This window comes from Trachinotus anak, unplaced genomic scaffold (genome assembly GCF_046630095.1).
Source record: "Trachinotus anak isolate AG129_WGS33_773 ecotype Australia unplaced genomic scaffold, CSIRO_AGI_Tana_v1 ptg000028l, whole genome shotgun sequence".
In the NCBI taxonomy this organism is placed as follows: Eukaryota; Metazoa; Chordata; class Actinopteri; order Carangiformes; family Carangidae; genus Trachinotus; species Trachinotus anak.
In genome coordinates, this window is record NW_027273879.1 from 8,736,489 (window position 1) to 8,758,681 (window position 22,193).

Below are 22,193 nucleotides of genomic sequence, written 5' to 3' on the forward strand. Positions count from 1 at the left end.
TTTTTTCTTTTTTTTTTTTTTTTTTTTTTTTTCTGTCTTTGCAGGTGATACTTTGACACAATGCACAACATATTCACGGTTCATCTCTTTGTATAATAGTTATGATAAAAATCAATCCAAGAGAGCTACTCCCAAACAGTTAGTACATGGTTTGCAAATACAATCATCATATAATATTATTATTTACATCTTAAAATATATTTGTTGAGCAATCAGGTACGAAACATCGCAGTAATACCACTAGATATCCACATAATATGTAAATACACTTTTTTTTGTACTTCCCACTTAGAAAAAAGGACAATTCACCTTTTTTATTTATTGAGGGATTAGGAAACAGACATAAGTGGACCATTCTATAACCAGAGGCCTGTGAGAGGTACTTCATGTGTTACAATACACAAAGAAAATGTCTTACAACAAGATGGCACATCAGTATTTTTCTCCACAATGATCTGAGCAAAAACATTAGGGCTTTTCAGACACTCTTTCTCACACTCCCCATCGCTTTGTAATGAGTTACACACTACAAAGTTTCTGCCATTTTTAGACGAGCAATACAACAACCAGGTGTTAAATTAGAAACAAAGGAGCGACTGTTGGTGGAAAATGTGGAGAGGTATCAAAGCCTGTCAAAAAAGACTGCTATACAAATCATATTAGGTGATAAGCATAGGTTCTAGGTGAGAAGAACTGTGTTCCTTCAGCCTAACTTCAAAAGGCTCTGTAAGCTGGGCAAACATCCTCTCTCATTTTCACAGGGCCAGCTTGACCCTGGCCGCCCTGCACAGGCATACCTGACAGTGACAGATGAGGCAGTGTGTCGAGGAGTGGGGAGGTGGAGGTAAGAGGGGAGAGAGGGGGGGACCCAGAGAGGGATGGCTGCCACCCCTAGGAGAAACTCTGACTCATTGGCCTCGGCTTGTTGCCAGTCAGCACTGGCCACCCCTGGCCCAGGGGCAGCCTCTGTGAGTACACATTTTCACACCTGGACAAATAGCTAGACAGGCCAGGAAAAGCAGCCCACCCATCCCTACCTCTCTCCCTGCCCACCGTCTACCCCCTGCCGCCCCCCTCCTCCTCCTCCAAGACAACTCTATCTGGGGCACCATCAGCTGCCTTTTGACCTCCAGTCTGTCTTTCCCTTCATTTTTGATCCCTCTCTTTGCCACTTGCCCATTTTCTCCTGCCCTCAGCTGGCTGTGTACATATATTCCTTCTGCCTTACAGTGGCTCTGAAAATATTGTTCGGTATATTGTGGATTTATGTATTTGACCTTATATACTTGGTTCTCTTTTTACAACTCCTTGTATGTATGGCTATGTGTGCATTTAAAAAAAAAGCAAATAAAGAAGGAAAAAAAACAAACAAAAAAAAACTTTACATTCTGGTTTTAAAGGGAAGAAAAGATACACTGCACTCAGTAACATTTTATATGCGGTGAATCCTCATTGGATGTGAGCAGTGTCCATCTACACTTAATGACCAATGAGATTTCGTTCATGGTTGTGGGCTTGAAGTGTACTGTATGTCTGATCAATACTTGATGGCAATGATCACAACCAAGTGTGGTGACAGACAAAAAGACAGTTTCGACTCACAACCAGTAACGTTTTTGTTTATAAGAACAATGTAAAAAATAACTTACATGGACATTAAATATAACTTAAAAAAGTATAACACTCTCAATAAATAGTTCTACTATTTACACCATTGTTATGAGACGCAAAAATGTCACTAAAATACCAAAAATATAGAAGCAGCAAACATTACAGGCATGAGGTACAGCAAGGGATCCTGTGAAGACTACAGTAGAGAGGTGATGTCCTCATCCAATGCGCAATATTATACTTTCTTCCATGAATATCTTGTTTAGCTATGGCTTATGGGTACCTTTTTTCAATATTAAGAATATCATTTTTCAAGTTGACATGCAGTCACATTCTGTAGCCTTTCTGATAGTAATAATGATCAGTTGTTTTGGTATCCAGACATTGGCTGATGATACAAGTAATTCTATAAGTTAGTCAAAGTATGTGGAAGCAACTACAGGTTGCATTAACTCAGTTTATAGGATGAAGGGAAGGATCCAATGACAGATTTTGGATTCATTCATTCAAATGGTTGGAATTGGCTTTCCAGTGACCTCAATGGCAGAAGATGAACCACAGTACTGCATGTCATTGGCATAGTGTAGTGATTGCAGGTCAGTCTCTCCCCACTGGTAACAGTTCTATGTAAAGCAGCAGTATCTGGAGTACTAATATTACATATAATTTGATAATATCAACATAATACAAGTTTTTTTTTCTTTCTTTTTTTTTTTTTTTTTTTTTTTTTACCAGGGCTATATATTTTCATTATAAAGTGTTAAATGCAACCTTTGAAGATGATGTAGCCTCTAGAACGTCCTTACAAAGTTTCATATTTCATAAAAGTTATAAAGTCTTTCAAGAGTCCCTTTTCTAATGGGAATTTCTTCATTTAAGCTTTTCCTTCACCTTCTGCATCTTTAGGTTTCTCCAAAATTTACACCTTTAACCTAAAATGAAACATTAGGGCAAAACAAAAGAGAAACTAATTTGCAATCTAGCTAGACCTTAAATATGTGACAATATACTGTATTTCTATAGATAATGTGTTGGTGTGTACCCTATTTTGTAAGATCTGGGGCCTCTAACAATGATGGAAGATGAATATATGGTTCATAGTGACAATACCTATCTACTTCATTGATAACATTGAATGCAAAGTCGAGAGGAGTATCTAGAGTCGGATATGACTGAAACACTAATGACAGGAAAGCTAATAGCAACACAGGGAGTCAAATGACCGAATATCATACAGTTTGTTTCAGATCACCATTCTGACAATAGCAGCTTCTAAACATTTTTGAAAGATATACTTTGTCTTCTTACATGGCAACTAAAAAGTGCAGTAACTGAGGTCAATAATACAAACACTGATTAAATATGATATTTTGTAAAAATGAAATACATGAAAATGAAAACAAAAAAAACCTAAAAACATTTCTCAACGCTCCTGTCCATCATGAACATATAATAATATTTACACAATATTGAAAAAAAAGATTTTCTTTTTCTTTGTATTTGGTGGAAAATAATACCTTTTCACTTTCTCTGCATGTCATGATATTGTCCTAGTTCTTTACTAACATTGGTTTTTAAAAATGACATGAAATTGGTCTTACATCACACACTTGTACAGCTCCTTGTGTACATATTGTTTCCATACTTATGAGAATGATCTGGAATGCTATAGCAGCCTAATATGAGTCAGAGGGACCGTGCCATTGACCCAAATGAAATGAAAAGTTATAATCATGCTGATTGTAACCATGGCCAATGTTGTAGCCAAGTAGGAGCAGCAAAATTTGGACCAATAAGCCAAACAGCCTTCATCATCAAATGTGCATGAGAAAAACTAGTGTGTGTATGTGTGGAATGATGAGTAACAAAATACAAAGCTGTTGTAGCAGCCATATAATCTAATGATGTTAACTGGTGGGGACAGACACCCAGGTTCACAATACTGAAAAATACTGATCACAACCAAGTACACTTTTAACTGCAGAGACAAACATAATGGTAAAAGAATGATTTAAAACAGAGAATCTTAAGGACCTTTGATCATATTGTGACTGCAAATGACATATACATCAAAATGTCATTTTTATAGACAACATTGTTGACTGCACAGCTAGAGTTGAGAGTCCAATACTACTGGGAGGGGAGAGAATGAGAGAAATGTGTGTATGTATTCTTGCGTGTATGAATGAGTGTGTGTGTCACATGTGGTATCCTTCCACCTATATTCACTCTCACTAAGAGCCATGGCCTATGTCCAGCCCTTTATTTCTGTACTTTTGTGTGACTGTGCTGTGCAGTACTGTGCAATCGAGAGAAAAAAAAAAAAAAAAGCCACAGACTCCTGACAAGCACTGACTACATTCTGAACAGGGCTGGGATCATTTTACTTTCAGTTTAAACATTTTAAATCAGTGCTTGAGGTAACATCGTTCTTATCAAGCGCCATGAGGGAGGAGTTGAAACTGAAACTAAAATCATGCCAACCCGAAGTGAGGTGTTATCGATGACATTCTTTAAGTCGTGGTCAATGTACGTAGTATTTTCTTGGGCAGTTGGGTTGAATGGGATTGACAAGTGAGGTTCTGGGTTTTTTTTAAAGTTCTTAGTGCATTTCATATGTGGTGTTGTCAACATGTATTAATGTAAGCTGAAAGTATTGTGTACTGACATGCAAGTGTGAATGAATGCTAGAAAGAGGTACTGTAAGCAGCAAGGCAGACAAAGCCGTCTAACCCTATTAGATATCATGATGTGACGATGGCAAGTAGCAGCAAACACAGTAGCAGAAGTCATGCTAAAAATGTTGTAATTATGCATTCAGGATTTTGCTCTCAGTTTTGTGTGTGTTTGTGTTTTTCATTTTGGCTTTATGTTGAATCTGTGGCTTGAAACTTAAGGCGAGACACGGCAGGCAAAAACATTGTTTTTTCATGCACTGGTTAATATTGAAATTTTGGGCTATTTTGCTTCCATAGCATATCTTCTTTCAGACAAGTGGAAAGAAAAAGTCCAAAATACACATTTAGGTGTTTATTTTTCGACACTTTGTCCATTCACGTCTGTAGCTTTCTCCTAAATTCAGTTAGCACTCTAACGCAACATGCAATACCGCAATTGTCGTCCGCACCATGTCGTTACAGATGTCGTTGTAAAGTTTTCTCTCTCCTGTAAAATGTGATGGGATCCAAACCTGGTCATTTTCTGTGTGTCAGATATTGTGTCTGTAAATAGTGGTTTCCAATAAAAATGTATGGAATTCTACAATACATATCTTCGAAGGCCGGTTTCTCAAAATGAGTTTTTTTCCTCATACTCTGAGCCAGAAATGTCAACTTCAGTAGCACTTACGTACACCAAACTTTCCAGTTTTACTCCTGACTATATTTTGAAGGTTTTTTTTTTTTTTACAGAGGAGTTTGTTTGTACATATATCATTCATTGCCTGATTTATATAACATTTTATTCCTAAAAACATGGCCAAGATATAATTTCTTATAGCTGACAGTATTTTCTGATTAATGGTGATAAAAGTGGCATTCAAAATCCCCTCTGTAAAAACACACTCTAATATGTCAACAAAATGAGAGAAGAATTTTGAACCTGGCTTCATCCAATGTTCAGATTTCTGTTCTTGAAATGGATACAAATTAGCACATATTTAATAATGCATTTGCATATTTAAACAAAATTTCAGAAAACTTGTAATATCAAAAATAATTGTCTTAATGCAAGGAATCAACTGGGTAAGTTTCATGGTGCTACCTATTAGTGAAATTGTTTTACCCCATTCACCTGTAGTGTCTTGCCTTAACAATATGGCTGTCTCATTCCCCACCAAGCTAGGAATAACCTCTATAGCCTCTGATGTGCCTATGCAGAAACACACTTTGCTGAAAAAGGACATAGAGATACAGAATGTCTGACCAGTTAGAAACCAGGAATGATATAAGCACAAACTTCTTGCCCCTCCAAAAAGGTGTTGAACATGCCTTCAAACTGTGTGAGGATTATTTTTTAACATTAGTTTTGATTTCCTTCATTTTAGCAAAACACAGAGCCAACATCAACACAATCCCCAACTTGCACATTTGGAGTTACCTTAGGTTCAATCATGTGATTGTAGAGCAAGGTCACTAAAATAGACACTGAAGCCAGCACAAAACTGAACAAAAGGCATGCTACTTAGGCTTGGTTATGTTTTTGTTTAGTTTTTTTTTGTTTGTTTGTTTGTTTTCTTATTCTTTCAAAAAAGTGTCTGTTTCATGTAATTTTTTTCCCTCCTTGCTATATATGTTTTTTTTTTTTCTTTTTTAATGATGATATTGCAGGGTTACTTTCCTTTTAGCTGAGAAATGGAGTTTTCTGTGGAGTCTCATGAGTCCCTGCCTCTTTTCTAGATCTTTCTGTGATGTGGAGGCGGAGGCATTTCAGCTGGTTGGGGTTGCAGTATGGATGGAGAGGTATGCCTGTTAAGCAGCATGTGCAGGAAACTGGAGGCCGAGAGAAGGATGAAGGAGGGGTCTGCCTCGGCCACTCTGGCTGTGTTGTGTTGGAGCAAGGTTCCTGGGACGTTGAACAGAGGTCCCTGCTCAGGTTGGTCACCCCAGGGAATGGACATGTTCATCCTTTCTGTTCTCTATAGCGTTGGGATCCCGACAGGAACACTCATCTCGGATGTCGCAGGACATGGGGAATGGAATCACCTGGGCAGGAGAGACAAAGATACATGTAGTCACTGAGTGTAATTGCCTTTAACTCTACGACTCTTGTATCCTTTACAAATGCATATTGGGTGGTCAAAAGAGGTTAAAACAATGCTTTTAAATTAATCCCAGTTTTCATAAACGCCAAATGCCTGTATGTCATGTTCTCCACCATAAACATCTACATAAACATCTTGCCGTAGCAAGTAGAATAAGTAAAAAAAAAAAAAAAAAAAAGTACATTTGGCAAAGAAGACCAGTGATATATATCACACTCTCTGAATATCAGAAAAATTAATATTGATAGTCTGATGTCAAAATTAAACCGGAAGATCGTTGGCCATTGCCCCTGGCGTTTGACGTCACTGGATAACGTCTGCAATGCGTCACCAGGACCAGCTGCTCCTGCCTTGTCTGCTCTCCTCTCGGGGGGCCTGTTTCAGCTGTTTGGATACACAAAAAGTGTCCCCCTTCTCCAGGCCAAACAAGTAACACATGTGGCCCAAGTCATGGAGGGCAGGCAGCAGACCATGGGCATGTATGCATTTGTGTTCTGGTGGCTTATCAGATCAGTCTGTGGGGGCCTGTGGCCAGTGTCACTTTTTCTTATTAGGGCTAAGTGGTATTGCCTCTTTTGCACAATGGCTCTCAGTATACAATGTAAATGTAATGATAATACCAGCCCCTTTACCCAAAACAGATAGTTGTAGTTGACAGCACACCCCTTGCCAAAGACAGCTATTAGTTCAATGCTATTAATGAAAGCTGTCTGGCTACTATGGGAGGGGCTGTTTCCTGAGAAGGGTCATGGTGCAATTATGTGAATATGAAGTAGCTGCTACTGTAATGCCATCAAATAAATTGCATCAAGAGCTAATACTATCTGGGAGGTTAGTCAAGTAATTACTGAATGCATTAGCAAAGAATGACTAAGAATTCAGAACTTCTCATCCACTAAAAGACACATTCATAACAGTAGCGTCCACTGCATTGCTCCAAAGTTTTGGGACATTCAGGCTGACTCACTTCCCGAGTGACCAATCACTACTAAATGCATAAAACAAAATTAATCTTGTTATGTATAGATATCAATGTGAGGGGTCACTGTTTGCAGTTTTTACATATTTTCTCAAAAATACAAAAATTTCAGACCTCTTTAAAGTTTTAGTTTTTTCCTACTACAGGAAGATTTGCAACTTCATTGAAGAAGTTCCTTAGAAAATATTTCAGTAATAGACATTGGAGAGAAAAAAATGGTAGAAAGGGATGCTGAGCTGTGCTATGTTGCAAAAAGTTTGTATTCATTTATGTATGTTTATGTTTTTTAATCAGATTTTGCAGGAGTGTTAGCCTCACATTTTGCTTTGGGTAGCACTGTAAAGTAAATGCCTCCATGCAAAACACAGGAAACAGCACCAATAGTTTGTGAGAGTCGGGGATTTGTAGACAGCAGTCCTGTGGAATGACATGGGGGAGCATGCTAGTCACTGAGGAGCAGTGACGCAGGCTCCCCTTTGAAATAGGGTATAAAATAAGCTGTTTGTGGGTGTGTGTGTGTGTGTGTGTGTGTGTGTGTGTGTGTTGAGGGGGTGGGGTGCTCCTAATGTGAGGGCCAGGTGGGCAGTGCCCAGACTCCTCTGAGAAAATGAGGCCTACATGTCACGACTTTACAAGCCCAGGTCCGGACACACTTCAGAAACAGCTGTCAACTGCGTGAGCAGTGTTTCCTCTGTGGCATTGTGAAGCCAAGAACATGAGGCTCCTTACTCCCGCCTAACTCCCTCTCTGTTTAATTACTTTATCTCTCAGTTTCACACTTTCGCCGTGTCCCCTTTAGAGCCTCCTTTACTTTACCTTGCTTTATCCCTCCCCTCTCTCAGCAAACTTTCCCTATACGCCTCCCACCTCCCCTCTACACATCACTTACCCTCCAAGGCCACTTCTGTTTATCTCTCTATCTAGAGAATGATGGTGGGTGGCAAATTTGACATGGTTTCCTTTGACCTTGACCTCGAGGGTGGCTGGGCCAGCTGCCACATCTGGCCCTGACTTGAGGTTCTCTCAGGGTGGCTGGGAAATAGGACTGGCTGGCCTTGTGGGCCTGGGGGCCCTCATGCTAGCCCCATGTCCCAGGGCTAGAGGAGGGCTGGGGGAGGACACCCACTAACAGCAACATGAAAGCCCTTCTGAAGAACGCAGACCTTGTCAGAGCCCCATCCTTCCATCTCAGGAACAGGTCAAAATAACACAGAGTTCCTCTTTACATTTCTGTGTGTGCAGAGTGTGTCAGTCAGTGCTTAAAGGAAAGGAGGTGGTGTAAGGGGCACAGGCCTGGGGGAAAGGGAACTGGCTGATCTAGGGATGCATAACACACCGTTCATTAGCAAGTAGCTGTGGTTATTAGAGTGTATTACAACTAGCAACATTTCCCTCAGAAACATCTTGGGCAACACAGTATGTCTTTTAACTTAATCTTTGCTCAGCTGTGTAGAAAAGCCCTGCATGTTATCCTTCCTTCCCCTCACTCACAGAAGCATTTTGCCCCCTCCACCCTCAGCCCCCACTCCCCACACACAGATATGCACATAAAAAAAACACAAAGTAAGAAGGTAACAAACCATTTCTTGATTCCATGACAAAGAAATACTCATAGTGCATGTCCAGATGCCTCCTCCCCTTTAATTGCCCTGGCAAAGCCTTGGCAATGGGAAATAAAGTCAAGTTAGCTGGATTTAAAAATAAAGAGCTGTTGATGGCATGCATTTTTGGCATCCAGCTATGTGAATATTTGATGTATCTAATAACAGACGAAATCGCAGAGAAGGAAATGACATTTTAAAAGGGAGCAAAGAAATTTGTCTATGTGAGTCACCAACGCAGACGGAGAGGTTAGTGGTCAGGGGTGGCTATCACAGACCATCAGCTAGGACACAAACATCAATCGTGGCACATAGCAAGTCACGTAGTGAGCATACTTGTGCCAGACGGAGAGTTGTAAACAAGGGTGAAGGACTGGGAGAGATCTTAGCACTTACCCAAGACCCTACCACCAGCGCAGACAGAAAAACATACAGGCACATTTAGAAATAGTTGTTTTAGAGAGGCCAAGTCGTATAACTATATAATCGGTGCCCTCTGCGTACGGCTTCCAGCATCCAAGAAAGGAATTCCTTCCAAAATAAGGGGGGGGTGGAGGGGACCTACAAAAAGGGTCTTGCGCAGGCAACCCTCAGAAAGGCATACTCTTGCCTCCTCTCCTCCCTGCCTCTCCAAATCCAGCCAACAGCTTGCAACTATTAAGGGGAGATCCTGTGGTGACCTTACGTGCAGCCAGTCCTTGCACCTTCAAAGCTCCTGGGGTGGAATAATACACAGCAAGTCATCCAGAACTCCTTAATACACAAATCTCTACCAAAATAAAAGACGAGAGCAGTATTTGCTGGAAAGGGGACTAAAACTAAATGAGCAACTGAGTTCCATTGCTTTTTCCTCCCCCCCCCTTGTACTTATTCAGCTTTTATCATGGTGAGACTCAGAGCTGTGAGGAAAAGGAGAATAGCAGAAGCAGGGGGAATCTGGAAATATTTATGAATTGATAACCTAATTCCTACAATAGCTTTTAAGCTTTTCTGGAAAGAGCAGAAAATGCTCACTTGTTGTATCTGGAAGAAATTGTATCACATTCCAAAAAATATGATTTCATTTTTTTTATGATCATTTCATATTTGAAAGGCATGGCATTTGATGTTGGAGCGCACAATCAAACAATCATGCGACTGCTGTAAAGAAGTCACTTAAGCATCTTCTGCTAAGGATGGGTGAGCAGATGTTTCCATGAGTATGCTGTATCTCCTCCATCAGTGGACTGAAGACATAATAGTGGTATGCACATTTGGTTTTGGGTCAGAGATAAAAACAAGTGAGGCAGGGGAGGATTTTTCTTAACTTTTGGACTCTTTGGACAGACTTAAAGGACAAAAAGATATATATGACTCTGGATGAGGAGGGAGGATGAAGGTCTGTTGTAAAATAATTTCATTTTGTCCTGTTCTTCTTCTGTCTACCTCATTACTAAAGATCAGAGGGAAATGGAGGATGTAAAAGGGTTTGGCAGAGGACCAAATAATAGGTGTGTGTGTGTGTGTGTGTGTGTGTGGTTGTATGGAAGGGGTTATACCATTGTTCTCATGTGCTGTGTCATAACACACTGGGGACAACGGCACTGACCAGGATTCCCACTGAGTCACCTGACCTCTGCATCAAAGCAACTGGCGGCTGGTGTGTCTGTTCATGTGCTGTATGTTTGTTTTGTGCCTGAGTGTGACTGTGAAAGGGAGAGAGTGAATATGAATGAGTGTGTGTTTGTGTTTGTGTGTGTGTGTGTGTGTGTGTGTGTGTGTGTGTGCGTTTCTCTCATAGATCATGAGGAAAAGAAATTAAAAAGCAAATGAAATCAGAATCATGACATAATTTGGATGATAATACATTTACGTTACAAAATCTGTCTAAAAAAAAAATCATAAAATATCTGCTTTAACAAAGGTTGAATTGCTGATTTTAGTTCGAATGCCTCAGCTATACTAACAGAATTGCCTCATATGGTAACTGCAGTTCTCCAGCAATAAAATCACCAATAAAAAATAACCGAAAAGACCAAAACCAACAATGACAGAGTTGGGAAGTTGTAATGAGCAATAGACTACCGTCTCTCATTACTTTACAGCTTCCAGACCCTGTCTGTAGCACCAAGCCCTCTGCCTCCTGCTGAAAATGTAAATCATTACCAAAAAAAAGTAGAATATATGTATTTTCTCTTTTTTGAAAGATTAAATCATTTCCTAAAACATACATTCTTTCGTTTATAGCAAACATGACTTAATAGGAGCAAATACTGCAGTTGCAGGATGATTTCCAGATGTGGATTATAGTTATTTCATGTGCAAGTCAATATTGAAAGGATAGTGTATGACGACTCCCACATAGACATGAAATAAACTACAGTGACCGTGCTCATTGTAATGAAGAAAGAGGTCACCCATTGATTTTAATAGTTTTTGTAAGGAATACAGTAAAGAATAACACTTGATAGGAGGATCAATTAATTATTGGTTTTGTTATTTCATGATGAACAATAGAAAATATTTAGCTATAGCTATCACTCAGAGACACTGTACTGTTTGGGTGCCTGTATTTTATCTTGTTATCTGCTGCACAAAAACAGGTCAGATCAGGAAATGAATGTTGTGTCGTTCATGAATAATTGGTTCCAAAGAACAAATCTTTCGGGTGAACAAACCAAACTGGAACACAATTTGTTCATTTCTCAATTCAGTTAAGCTCTCAGTCGGTTGCAAGTAAACATGCAGGGATTCACTCACTGGATGCCATACACTCATCATCCCAGGGATACACACACATGAGTGTAATAACTCTCACAGGGATCAACTCACTGACTTGCGTGACTGAATTAATGACTTGAATCACTCAAACAGTGAGTAAAAGATACATGAGACCCGAGTGTCATTCAGTGATAGTCAGTGCTTGAGCTTCGGTCAACGATTCGGAGAAAACAAATCCTTTTAATGAACTGATTCCAGAGATTTGGAACACTGAAAAGAACTGCATTGCACATCGCCATAGACCTTTTTTTTTTTTTTGGTCTTTTAAGTAGTCAGATTTCTGACACTAATATTTTTTAGGGCCTGAAGGGAGTAGCTTTTAAAACTATAATAGTTAAATAAATGCAATCCAATGGCACAGCTATCCTAATTTATCATTTACTAGATAATTTACTTTTATTTACATTTTCAATAACTTTATTTTTGATTTACTTAAGCAGACTTATGGGAGACACTCAGAAAGTTGTCATTTTTCTGTGACAACTTTCTGTGTATAAAACAGTTGCTAAGATCAGCAATAAATACAGATAGTTCATAGATGACATCAAATGACGTCCACTGTACCACAGACAACAAAATCTGTGTTCAGGAACAATTAAACAAGTTGGAACAAAGTATTCACTTGTGGTCTGGACATGGACTTGATTTCCCGCTAAGGTGGAAAAAACTGCCTTTCTTTGTCACCCAGCAAGTGTATTACTCAGCAGCTCAGAGGCAAAGGTCTGTCATAAATGAGTTACAGATTTCTTTTGTCATATATTGTGTCATTTTCCTTTGTTTTTAGAGGTTTTTATGCAGCTCTGTCCTTCGTTGCCTGCCACGCATGTGTTCGGTTTGGTGGAAAATCAGTATCAGGTGCAAAGTATCCTGTTTCTGTTTTGACGGAGTTGATCAAATAGGGATAACTATGAAGGCTTAGCCCAAGAGGAATAAACAACTAAATCTAAATGCCTAACTAAACGCAAGTACCAAAACGATAACAAATACAGAGGAAATATAAAAGTGGACAAAAAAATATCAAAGTAATTCAATAAAACCCCCAGATGAAGTTGTCAGACTAATAATTCAAAACTGACATTCAGGTTAATTTGGGTTTCATGCAAACGAGGTTTGTATTAGCCAAGGCACAAAGCAACATGTGTATGCAAGTAAGCAGCATCAATTAGGCAAAAGAGCTAACAAGCAAAAAGGATTATATCAAACATCTGGCTTTCCTCTGTGTCCTTATCAACGTCGCATATCAGCTCCATTCCTTAGTGTTTCCTTTTTGTTGTTCACCCACAGCAACCTTCCTCGCCCTTTTGCTCCTGGCAGCCGATAAATCAAATTATGATTGGTTATTTCAGAGTAATTTTTCGTATCTTTCTGAACACTTTCCAGGGGACCCACAAGTGGAAAACACCAGCGAGACTGTTTCCTTTGAATAACGCCAGGTTAAAATGCCTTCAAGTAGAAATTGGACAAGCAGCCTGGAGTTCTTGAGGCCAGGTGATCCACTTACTGTATCATAGCAGAGCTGCAGACTGAAAATAGCAAGGTTTCAGTAATTGGAATGGACGTCCTCTTCACCTAATCCATCTTTGCTGGTGTGACAGAAGTTAGTACCAAGTATTTACTGAATTTCCTCCATTTGCCTGCAGTTATTATTTCGGCAAACTGGTAACACCTGTTTTGCAGACACTACTATTGACCATAGGCATGTAGCATCCCTGGCTTGGAAATACTACAGCACTGAACCTGAGCCAGATTCCTCATCAAGGATTAAAGTCCAACTGCAATTACATTTAGTCATCCCCCTTTTTGCAGTCACAAATATAGCCAGTGCTAATTCTAAAGGTGTTATCAACATTTTTCTGTAATTTCACGGAAGAAAAAAAGTTATTCGGGGAATTATCAGAAATACTTTTTTTTCCTCTCAACTGGCAGAGGTTGTGTCCGTGTTTGACTGACAGCAGCTGATGGGCTGAACCCCAGCAGAATAAATAAACTTTCACTGTAGCTTACAAGCCCTGGGCAGACAGTGTTTTATAAGCAGTGGCATTGAAGAGTAAGGACCACATCGGGCCAAATTGATATTTGCAGATATGTTTACATGTTCTTTCATGTGCAGCAGCGGAGAAGCAAATTAGCCGAGAACTGAAGTTAGCAGAGCACTTTCCCATGGTTGAATGTTTGCATGGTTGCTTGTTTAACGATCTAAGGTGATGGATGAGGCACGTGTTCGTGTTTGTAAGCTCGATAAGATGCAGACTTCCAAGGCTGCTGTCTGGCTGCCAGTGATAGAGCTGTGACATTACTGCTTTATGTAAATTTGATTGTTGGTCTCAATCTACATAGACAGAGAACTGTTGCTATTCTGAAAAATGCAAAAAAATAAACGCAAAAGATACGGGATGCTAAGTTGAAACTAAAACAGATAAAATATAGATTTCTCCCTTTTTGTTTATGATTTTTATTTTTCTCCAAGATGAGCGTAGGAGCGTATGATTTACAGAGCAGATATATTTGCGAAAACATGCAGAGTAATGTCAGTTGGATTTAAAGGCTAATTTTAGACTCACATAAATTGTTCCTTTGGACTAGTCTTAACTGTTTTCAGGAAGTTGACCAGAAAGTCAAAACCTTCAAAGGCATTTCATTTTTAAACCAGAGATTACTTACTTGACATCCAAACAGACGATGTTCAGACCGTACCTCCCTTTGATGTACAACGTAACAATTCCTAACTCTAACAAGACCCATTGCCTGCCTTCCTCTCACCCAGCTCAGCCTCTTGTTGCTGCAGTAATTCAATGGAGTCTATCCTCCCATTGGGGTCTGTCTGTAAAAGTGAGTTATGCAAGTCCTGGCTGAGCCCCTGCACTGGATTGAGGCCAGACGATGTAGAGATGAGATAGCGTCAATCAACAGCAGCGAAACCACTTCAGGAGTGAGGTCACTTCCCAGCAGGCTGCTCGCCGACTTTCCTGCTGCTATTGAATGGAGGATACAATACCTTCCATCTGATAGTGAAGTTATGAATAAAGGACAAAAACAAATCATGGACCTCTTTCCAGTCTGAGGTGGATTTATGTGTGTTCATAAAAAAGGAGGATAGCGCAATCAAATATATGAAGAGCAGTTGTTTGGGTCTGAAATGCCCATAACAAAATTTCCCGTCTAGCAATCTGATATATCTTTTACATCTAATTAGTGATAACTGCAAAAGTCCCAGTCGTCTGAATCTTGTACAAAGCTGCCTTGTCTGTTATTTACTTACAAAGCAAATTACCAATCACATCATAGATGCTAATTGACTGACTGACTGATTGACTGAGATGCAGCATTGTACCAGGAGGAATATTTTAAGATAGTTTTCTTTTTCTGTCACAGACTGGACACGGGTAACGTCGGCTCTAGTCAAACACATGGAACAGACAAGAGAAGCAGATGCTGCAGCACAGAAGCTACAACACACTTCCAATCAGATCTTTTGCCAGAAGCTGGATGGCGCAAGCCAGACAGAGCACCTCCTTGAATTAAGAGTTTAGGATGACCAAACTTTTCGACATGCACATCTTCATGCTGAAATACAACAGAGCCGATTCAGTATTAAGAGATTACAAAAAAAAGATGAATCGAAGAGGAACAAGTCCAAGATCAAATAGTAATAACCCCTAGGTGTGTGATAAATAAATTAGATTAAAATGAATGCCTGCATTTTGGGTAGTGGTATAAATACAGGCACACAAAGATAAATATAGACATTTTACACATTAGGAAACAGAATACCTCAGAAAAACAAAGACTACTGATGAAGTCTGAAAACTCCCACTCTCTTGGATGTGGAGTCAGTAATCTGTCTACCAGTGATATAAGGTTGGAAACAAAGCAAAGGAAGGAAGAATCTGTTTAGAGACGTTCCAAGAGGTGAAATAAAACAGTCTTCGACAGCAAAGTCTAATCTTGCATTATACTTACCTTTTGTAGGTAAAATTTATTATTTCTAAATGCCAAAGCTTGATAGAGGAAACATGCAACCTTCACTGGATGAATGGCAGTAAGAATGTAAAGGAGTCCAAGTGGGTAAGGCGAAGGGAAAAATAAAACCGTTGACATGTGGAAGGTGTGGGATTTATCCTTGAGCTGTATGAGTTGGGGAGCAAACACTGACTGTTGATCAGTGTGATATCCAACATCATCTCTTTGTCTGAAGGAGGAAGTTTACTCTGAGATACGAGCATGCCACTAACCTTTTTGATCTTGGCAGTGGATTGGCAGCAGTCTCCTCCGTCGTAGTTACAGAAGGCTCTGTTGTTGATCGAATCACAGTAGCTGTCTCCCATGAATGGCTACACAAGAGAGAAGATTTGACAAAATCACTGAGTGCGGAAAAAAGTGCCACCTTTTTATATTACTAACGTAACTGGATGATAATGAGTAAAGGGGGAATTACTGGAAAAGGCCTTTTGTTTTAGTGGTAGTTTCCTTTTCGGGGCCTTTTAGAGGTCTGTGGATAGATTTGCTGATGAATCTGATGCATTAAATTTCCCTCATCTTTCAATGTGACTTTTTAAGCCCTTAGTGGGCCAGACCCGTAAGTCAAACTGAGGACACCATAAACTATTCGCTACAGAAAACACTCCAATAAGGTGATTTATTGGGTTGGCCCCACCCTCCACTTGGGTTACCAATCAGGTTATCCAGTTGGCCTAATGTGAGTACATGATATCATTCTTCCATGAAGTGGAATAGAATTCTTTCACATGTAAATGCACCACGAAAGACGGCTTTAACACGTGGTCACATGATCACGTGTACAGATTTTCGTAAGAGGTAATAAATCAGTAATTACGTCAAAGTTAATGCATTTCAGTGAGCCACATCAATGGGTACCAGATACCAACACAGCAACCTGTGCAGGTGGTTGTCCTCAACAACTGTTATCAAAAAAAAAAATCATTGTGGACAATTTATTTCCGGTGTGTTCAAACACCATTGTATTTTTAACATCACCCTCATATCAGATGGCCTGTAGAGAAGAAAAAAATAGCCGCTGATCTCAGTTCCACCTGCAAGTATGTTAAGAGTTATAAATCTAAATATACTGACAACAGCTCAGTCTTCTCCCACAGGTTGGTCTAAGTGTTATACTTGCCTAGCATCAGCCAATCCATCATCTGTGTAAACTCCATTGGCCAAGCACAGTAAATAAAACTTTGTTCTCCATGCTTTATATATTTAAAATCAAGAAAGGTGGAAGAATGTAAGTATTAGTAGTTTTGTGTGATAGATAAGACTATTACTCCACACATACAAAAGAAAAAAAAAATACTGATCAAACCCTTACCTCACATCCTTTGATGCAGTGGAGCAATTCTGGATGTGGATACCACTTCAGTCCCATTGTACAGACTATACTCTGTAAAATAAGACAAAAGTTGAGGTGGGGTTGAATTCATTAAGAAAACTGGCTCTGTCAGTTTTGCCTGAACACCTTATTTACCTTATGTGCAGCACGAACAAGAACAGCTTTGCCAAAGCTTTGTTCTTTTTACCTGCATTTCAGTTCACATAAGCCTAATCCTGACCAAAGTAACTGGGTACTTTCCAGACACACACACACACTTAAGACCGACATCAACAAGGCTCATGTGCTACACATGGTTGCTTTCATTGGGAAGCCTTCTTTTATTTATACTGACCAAAGAACAAAGCTGTATAAATTGATTTTGACAAGATATAACATGGTAAAAGTGGTGTTTTTTTATAACCAAGTCATGGCCCCAGGGGGGCAAACATTTGAGAGCGAGACAGAGAGATAGAGAGACAGAAGTAAAGAGCACCATGCAGTCAAATATCTTTGCAGAATGTGTGGAATCCCATCCTGCTCTCCTGCTGTGCTCTTCATTGTAATGCAACAGGAAACATTTGTGCTCAGGGGAGTTGGACAGCAAAAATATGTTCAAATATGTTCATAGAGCCATATAATATGTAGTACATGAAAACGCAGACTGCATGTTCACATGACTGTGGGTGAGAACGTGTGCCTGTGCTGTGTGACTATGCCTCCATTAAGTGACACACAGTTGTATATATAAGTGTACTTGAGCCAGAATATGGAGAAGGGTTTTGTTTACAGCATAAGTGTGTCTCCAGACTTGGGATAGTAGTGTGCATGATCAAAAGTGCCATCCACAGCAAAGGACCGGCTGACCTCAGATGGTTCATTTCTCAGACCCCCCCTGTGTCCCAATATCTCACAAATTTGACGTGCTTTTCTTTTGTTGCTGCAAACTAAGGTATTTTTCATTTCAGTGCTGTCAGCAAATCAATGCAAAAAAGAAAGATGGGGGGATGAAGGTAGAGAAAAAGAATAACATTACATCTGAGGACAACTGAGAGCTATGGGAGTAACAGTCCTACTACTGTGGTGTAGTACTGCATAGCAGAATGCAAGCATGTCTGCGCTGTGTGTATGCATGTGTGTGAGGGCTATGATATTTCGTCCCTATGTGGTAAAAGATTAAACCATTGTTTTTGTCTTAGATGTGAAACTTTTTGCAACCACCGTACTTTTATTCTCTCTTTTTAGTGTTCTGCTATGATGATGTCATCCAGAAACTCCTTCTCTCCCCCTCTCTCTCATTTTCTCTCTCTCACTCTTTTTTTTTTCCTCTCACAGCAAGGCCGTAAATCATGATAATCCATGATCGTGGCCCGGCTTCACCCCTCGCTACGTATGGGATCCTCACCCTCTGAAGCCTCCCCGGGGCGCTGATACCACATAAAAATAGATCCCTATCTCAGCGCCACCACAGACGAGGTCATGTCATATAGAAAATGACTAATTCCACAGCAAGCCCGACAGGGTAATTTTGCTGATAAAGGGGGAGGAGGGTGCCGGGGGCGCAGAATCGGTAGATATAGAGGGACAGGAAAAAGAAGAGGAGGAGGTGGAGGTAGAAAAGCAGGAGAGAATTCTAAGTGGGTCACACTAAGAACCGAAATACAACTAGTTTAAAGGCAATAAATCAACATCAGTTATTAAGGTGGGCAACACTGACCTCCAACTCAGCAAAGTAGAACTAGAAAGTGCATTTCAGGTCATGGATTCTCTTTAAGATGCTGTATGAAGAGTCCCATCCTAGAGTGTTGTTCAGAAGTATAATATGATGTCTGCTACTACACGTCTACTGTTACTACAACCATTAGCCATGTTGTGACTGACTTCTGTTTCCACCACAGGAACCTCCTCCTGTTTGTGTTTCACAATACCATTTCCTGACAGCCCAGTGCATTTTCTTGTATCTTACATAACGTTCAGCGTCTTACGTTCGTGTTGTCATACTCAAATCCAAGACTCGGATTTTTGGGACTCGTGACTTGATTTGGACTCGAGCAGCAATGAGTTGGTAAGTTAGCTTTAGTGCATGAACCTGCTTTTGTTTGGTAAATAAACTCCCTTTGAAATAGTGACAGCTGAGTCATTTGTGTTTGATGTTTTTATTTGTAATGAGGCAATGAGGACTCGCACTCCACTCTGACTGTTCTTCGGTGACTTGGACTTTGACTTGAACACCGGGGACTCAAGACTTGACTTGGACTAGATTTAGTAAATCAAAAATACATCACCGCCTGTATTAAGAAATGAACTTTACATAGTGGCAGAGGACAAAACATGTGCACACCACCTGAAAAAGCTCCACCCTCTCCAACCTCTGTCCCTGGTGCATCATGTCTAGAACGCTCACCCCACCAACCCTCACCTCTCTGACTATGCTATCAACTGCCCCCAACAGCATCGGCTCAAGTCTCAAATTACCACTGAGCACAAATCCTATCAATTTCACAAATCCATGAAAAACAGATCATTTCATGTCCACGTGGCCCAACCCATCCCCTCTCTCCCAACATCTACCACAAAAAGCTGCTGACTCAGTGTGACTCTGAGGCAAAAACAAAAGGAGTTGTGGGACAAAACACAGTGAGAAATACAAAGTGTTCTCTTTTCTCCTTCTCTAGTTACAAAACTTGATGCTATTTAGTGAGATCCTCGTCTGACTTCACAGCTAAAAAGGGCATTAAGCTGAGTAAAACCCTGAAAACGAACTGCACATCATTGACATTAATCAAGTCAAATGGGGAGGTGAAATCAGAAGAGTACACATACTCACACCATATTCCTACCACCACCTTTTGACCCCACCCAACAAGCTTCATAAAAATCGCAAATGACACCATGGCTGTGTGAGCAGCACCCCCACAGGGACACGGTGTACAGTTCTGTGTTTAATGACCTCCCCTGCCATAACCTCTAACCTCCATGTTTTCCTGTCTGCCAGTTTAAGCAAATAGTACTTAACCAGTACAGTTGGTAGCTGTGAGGTATAGCGTATATAAATTATTAATTAGTGACCTTCGTAGGTTTATTTCTGAAAATTACAGTGATTACTGATGATCAGACACTTGCTTTCGTTTTACAAGGATTTCAGCAGGAAGTATTTTTTTGTTTTGTTTAGCCTTTTTCACCAAAATGTATTTCTGGTAGCAAGACAAATACATGTGACACTGAATGTTACAAATGCCATGATTACATGTTTGTCATTGTTCGGGCAACACTTAAATCCCAGAGATGCTTTTCAGCTTATTATTTCATCAAGCAGGTTAATGAAATGTCATATTGGGATGCAAGAGGGCAGCAGCGTGTCGCCACACTTCAAATCACAAATAGAATAAAAATGTTTGAAGGGTTGCCATGCTGCTAAGACAAACATTTGCATGGCACTGGGCACAAAAGACAAGCATAAGACGGGCATTTTGCATTGGGGGTAATAGAGCCAGGATGTAGACACTATACGTGAAATTCCTTACAGGAGAGATGTGGATCGCAGAACTTTGTGAAGTGCGTCTGTCAGAGCTGTGAGGCGGACACAAACACACATACGAAAACCTGCCTTGACTTTGTGCGGGTTCCTCCAGTGCTCTTTAAGTACACTTTCGACGGTCATGTTGCTAGGGAGGATCACCACATCGTTGTTACTCTCTCTGCAGCTCAGCTCACACTCCTCACCTGTGCGAACGTGTGAGCAAGAAAGAGACAGAAAAACAAAAACAGTAAAAGGAGGCGCCGACCACACCTAGATCAGACATTTCAAAAGATATCCTTACCCCCTCAGCCCTTTCCCTTTCAAATGATTATGATTCAAAGTGCTTGCACATAACTGTGGCTCAGACATGTTAGTGACCCCGTAAAAAAAAATGACTGTAAACAATACAAGCTGAAAAAGAATGAGTAATGATGATATAATGAAGAATAATAGCATGCACAACAAAAGCTTTATTATACAACAGTAAATTTGTGCATACAGACCTATGCCGTGTCCTTGCTTGCATGAGTACTGTAGGCTGTAATGGAGGTTTTGAGGTAAAGAACACTGGCCTTTGCTGTGTGGGCACAGGCGGAACGACCCTGTCCAGTTTCCATCCTTCTTACAGCGGATCACATTGGATGCTGCGCCCTGAAAATAACACATATATTGACAGACAAACAATTATACACACACACATACACAGACACACAAACACTAGCAGGCCAAGGACATTGAGATGGCAACCTATTGCAAAGGGGGAAATACAATCCAATTTTTTTCAGGCATCTAACCCACAACGCCTGAGAGGCAGAACAGATTAAAAGGTGTATACATTTCAAAAGTCTGTGGCGGCACGACTGTTCTGGAAATCAATAGCAATCTAATTAGCATGGCGTCAAATTGAGTAGGGCTGAGGGAGACAGGGAGAGTAACAGGAATAGAGAGACAAGTGCTCAGACAGTGAGGGCAGTGTGAGAAGAGGCAGTGATAGAGAAAAAAAATGGTTTTAAATCATTAATTCTGTAATTTAGCATCTTATCATTAGCTATCGTGATACTAGATAGTATATTCATAATAATGTGCCTGTCGTGATTTTAACCAAACAATATTTAAACAGACGTGCTAAATATCCAACAAACATAAATTGATGGTAATTGATTATATTCATTTTGATTATATTATTCAATACTTCTCTATGCCATTAAACCATGTTGAGCCTAAAGGTGATTTTAAAAAAAACAGTAAGGATGCAAAGAGAGAAAAAAGAGAGAATGTCTGCTTTTTATACACATGAGCGAGAGAAGACAAAAACATAGGTAAAGCAAGAGTAGAAAGAGAGGAAAGAGATGGACAGACCTGCTTGCATGGACCGTGCAGCAGCCTCACCGTATGGGCAGAGCCTCCTGTGGCGGCGAGAGCGGAATTACCAGCAGGATCAGTGCAGTTGAGTCTGCAGACACTGTCAAAGTGGAAGCCATCAGTACAGTGATAAGAGCCGTGGAAGATTGGAGGTGGGGGATCACAAGTCACTGGCTCGCATGCCCCCTCTAGCCAGCTGCCATCCTCCGTGCACTGCCGCTTAAATCCACGCCTAAAGGCAAAGATGGAGATTAATGGAAGTGATTTCA

At 40.2% G+C, this 22,193-nt stretch overlaps 1 protein-coding gene across 2 annotated transcripts in view; it reads right to left on the reverse strand.

The window, feature by feature from the left end:
- Positions 1-299: 299 nt before the first annotated feature.
- Positions 300-22,193, reverse strand: part of pappaa (pregnancy-associated plasma protein A, pappalysin 1a) — an 86,065-nt gene continuing 64,171 nt past the window's right edge. Inside the window, exons 17-22 of one of the 2 annotated variants that reach the window (XM_071465261.1) lie at positions 21,922-22,156; positions 21,066-21,213; positions 20,650-20,765; positions 17,043-17,114; positions 15,946-16,044; positions 300-6,314 (exon numbers count right to left, since the gene is read on the reverse strand). In XM_071465261.1, coding sequence (XP_071321362.1) covers positions 6,210-6,314; positions 15,946-16,044; positions 17,043-17,114; positions 20,650-20,765; positions 21,066-21,213; positions 21,922-22,156 — 775 coding nt within the window. In that variant the 3' untranslated portion in view covers positions 300-6,209. The remainder of the gene's footprint in view (positions 6,315-15,945; positions 16,045-17,042; positions 17,115-20,649; positions 20,766-21,065; positions 21,214-21,921; positions 22,157-22,193) is intronic. The other variant, XM_071465263.1, reaches the window with a different exon arrangement.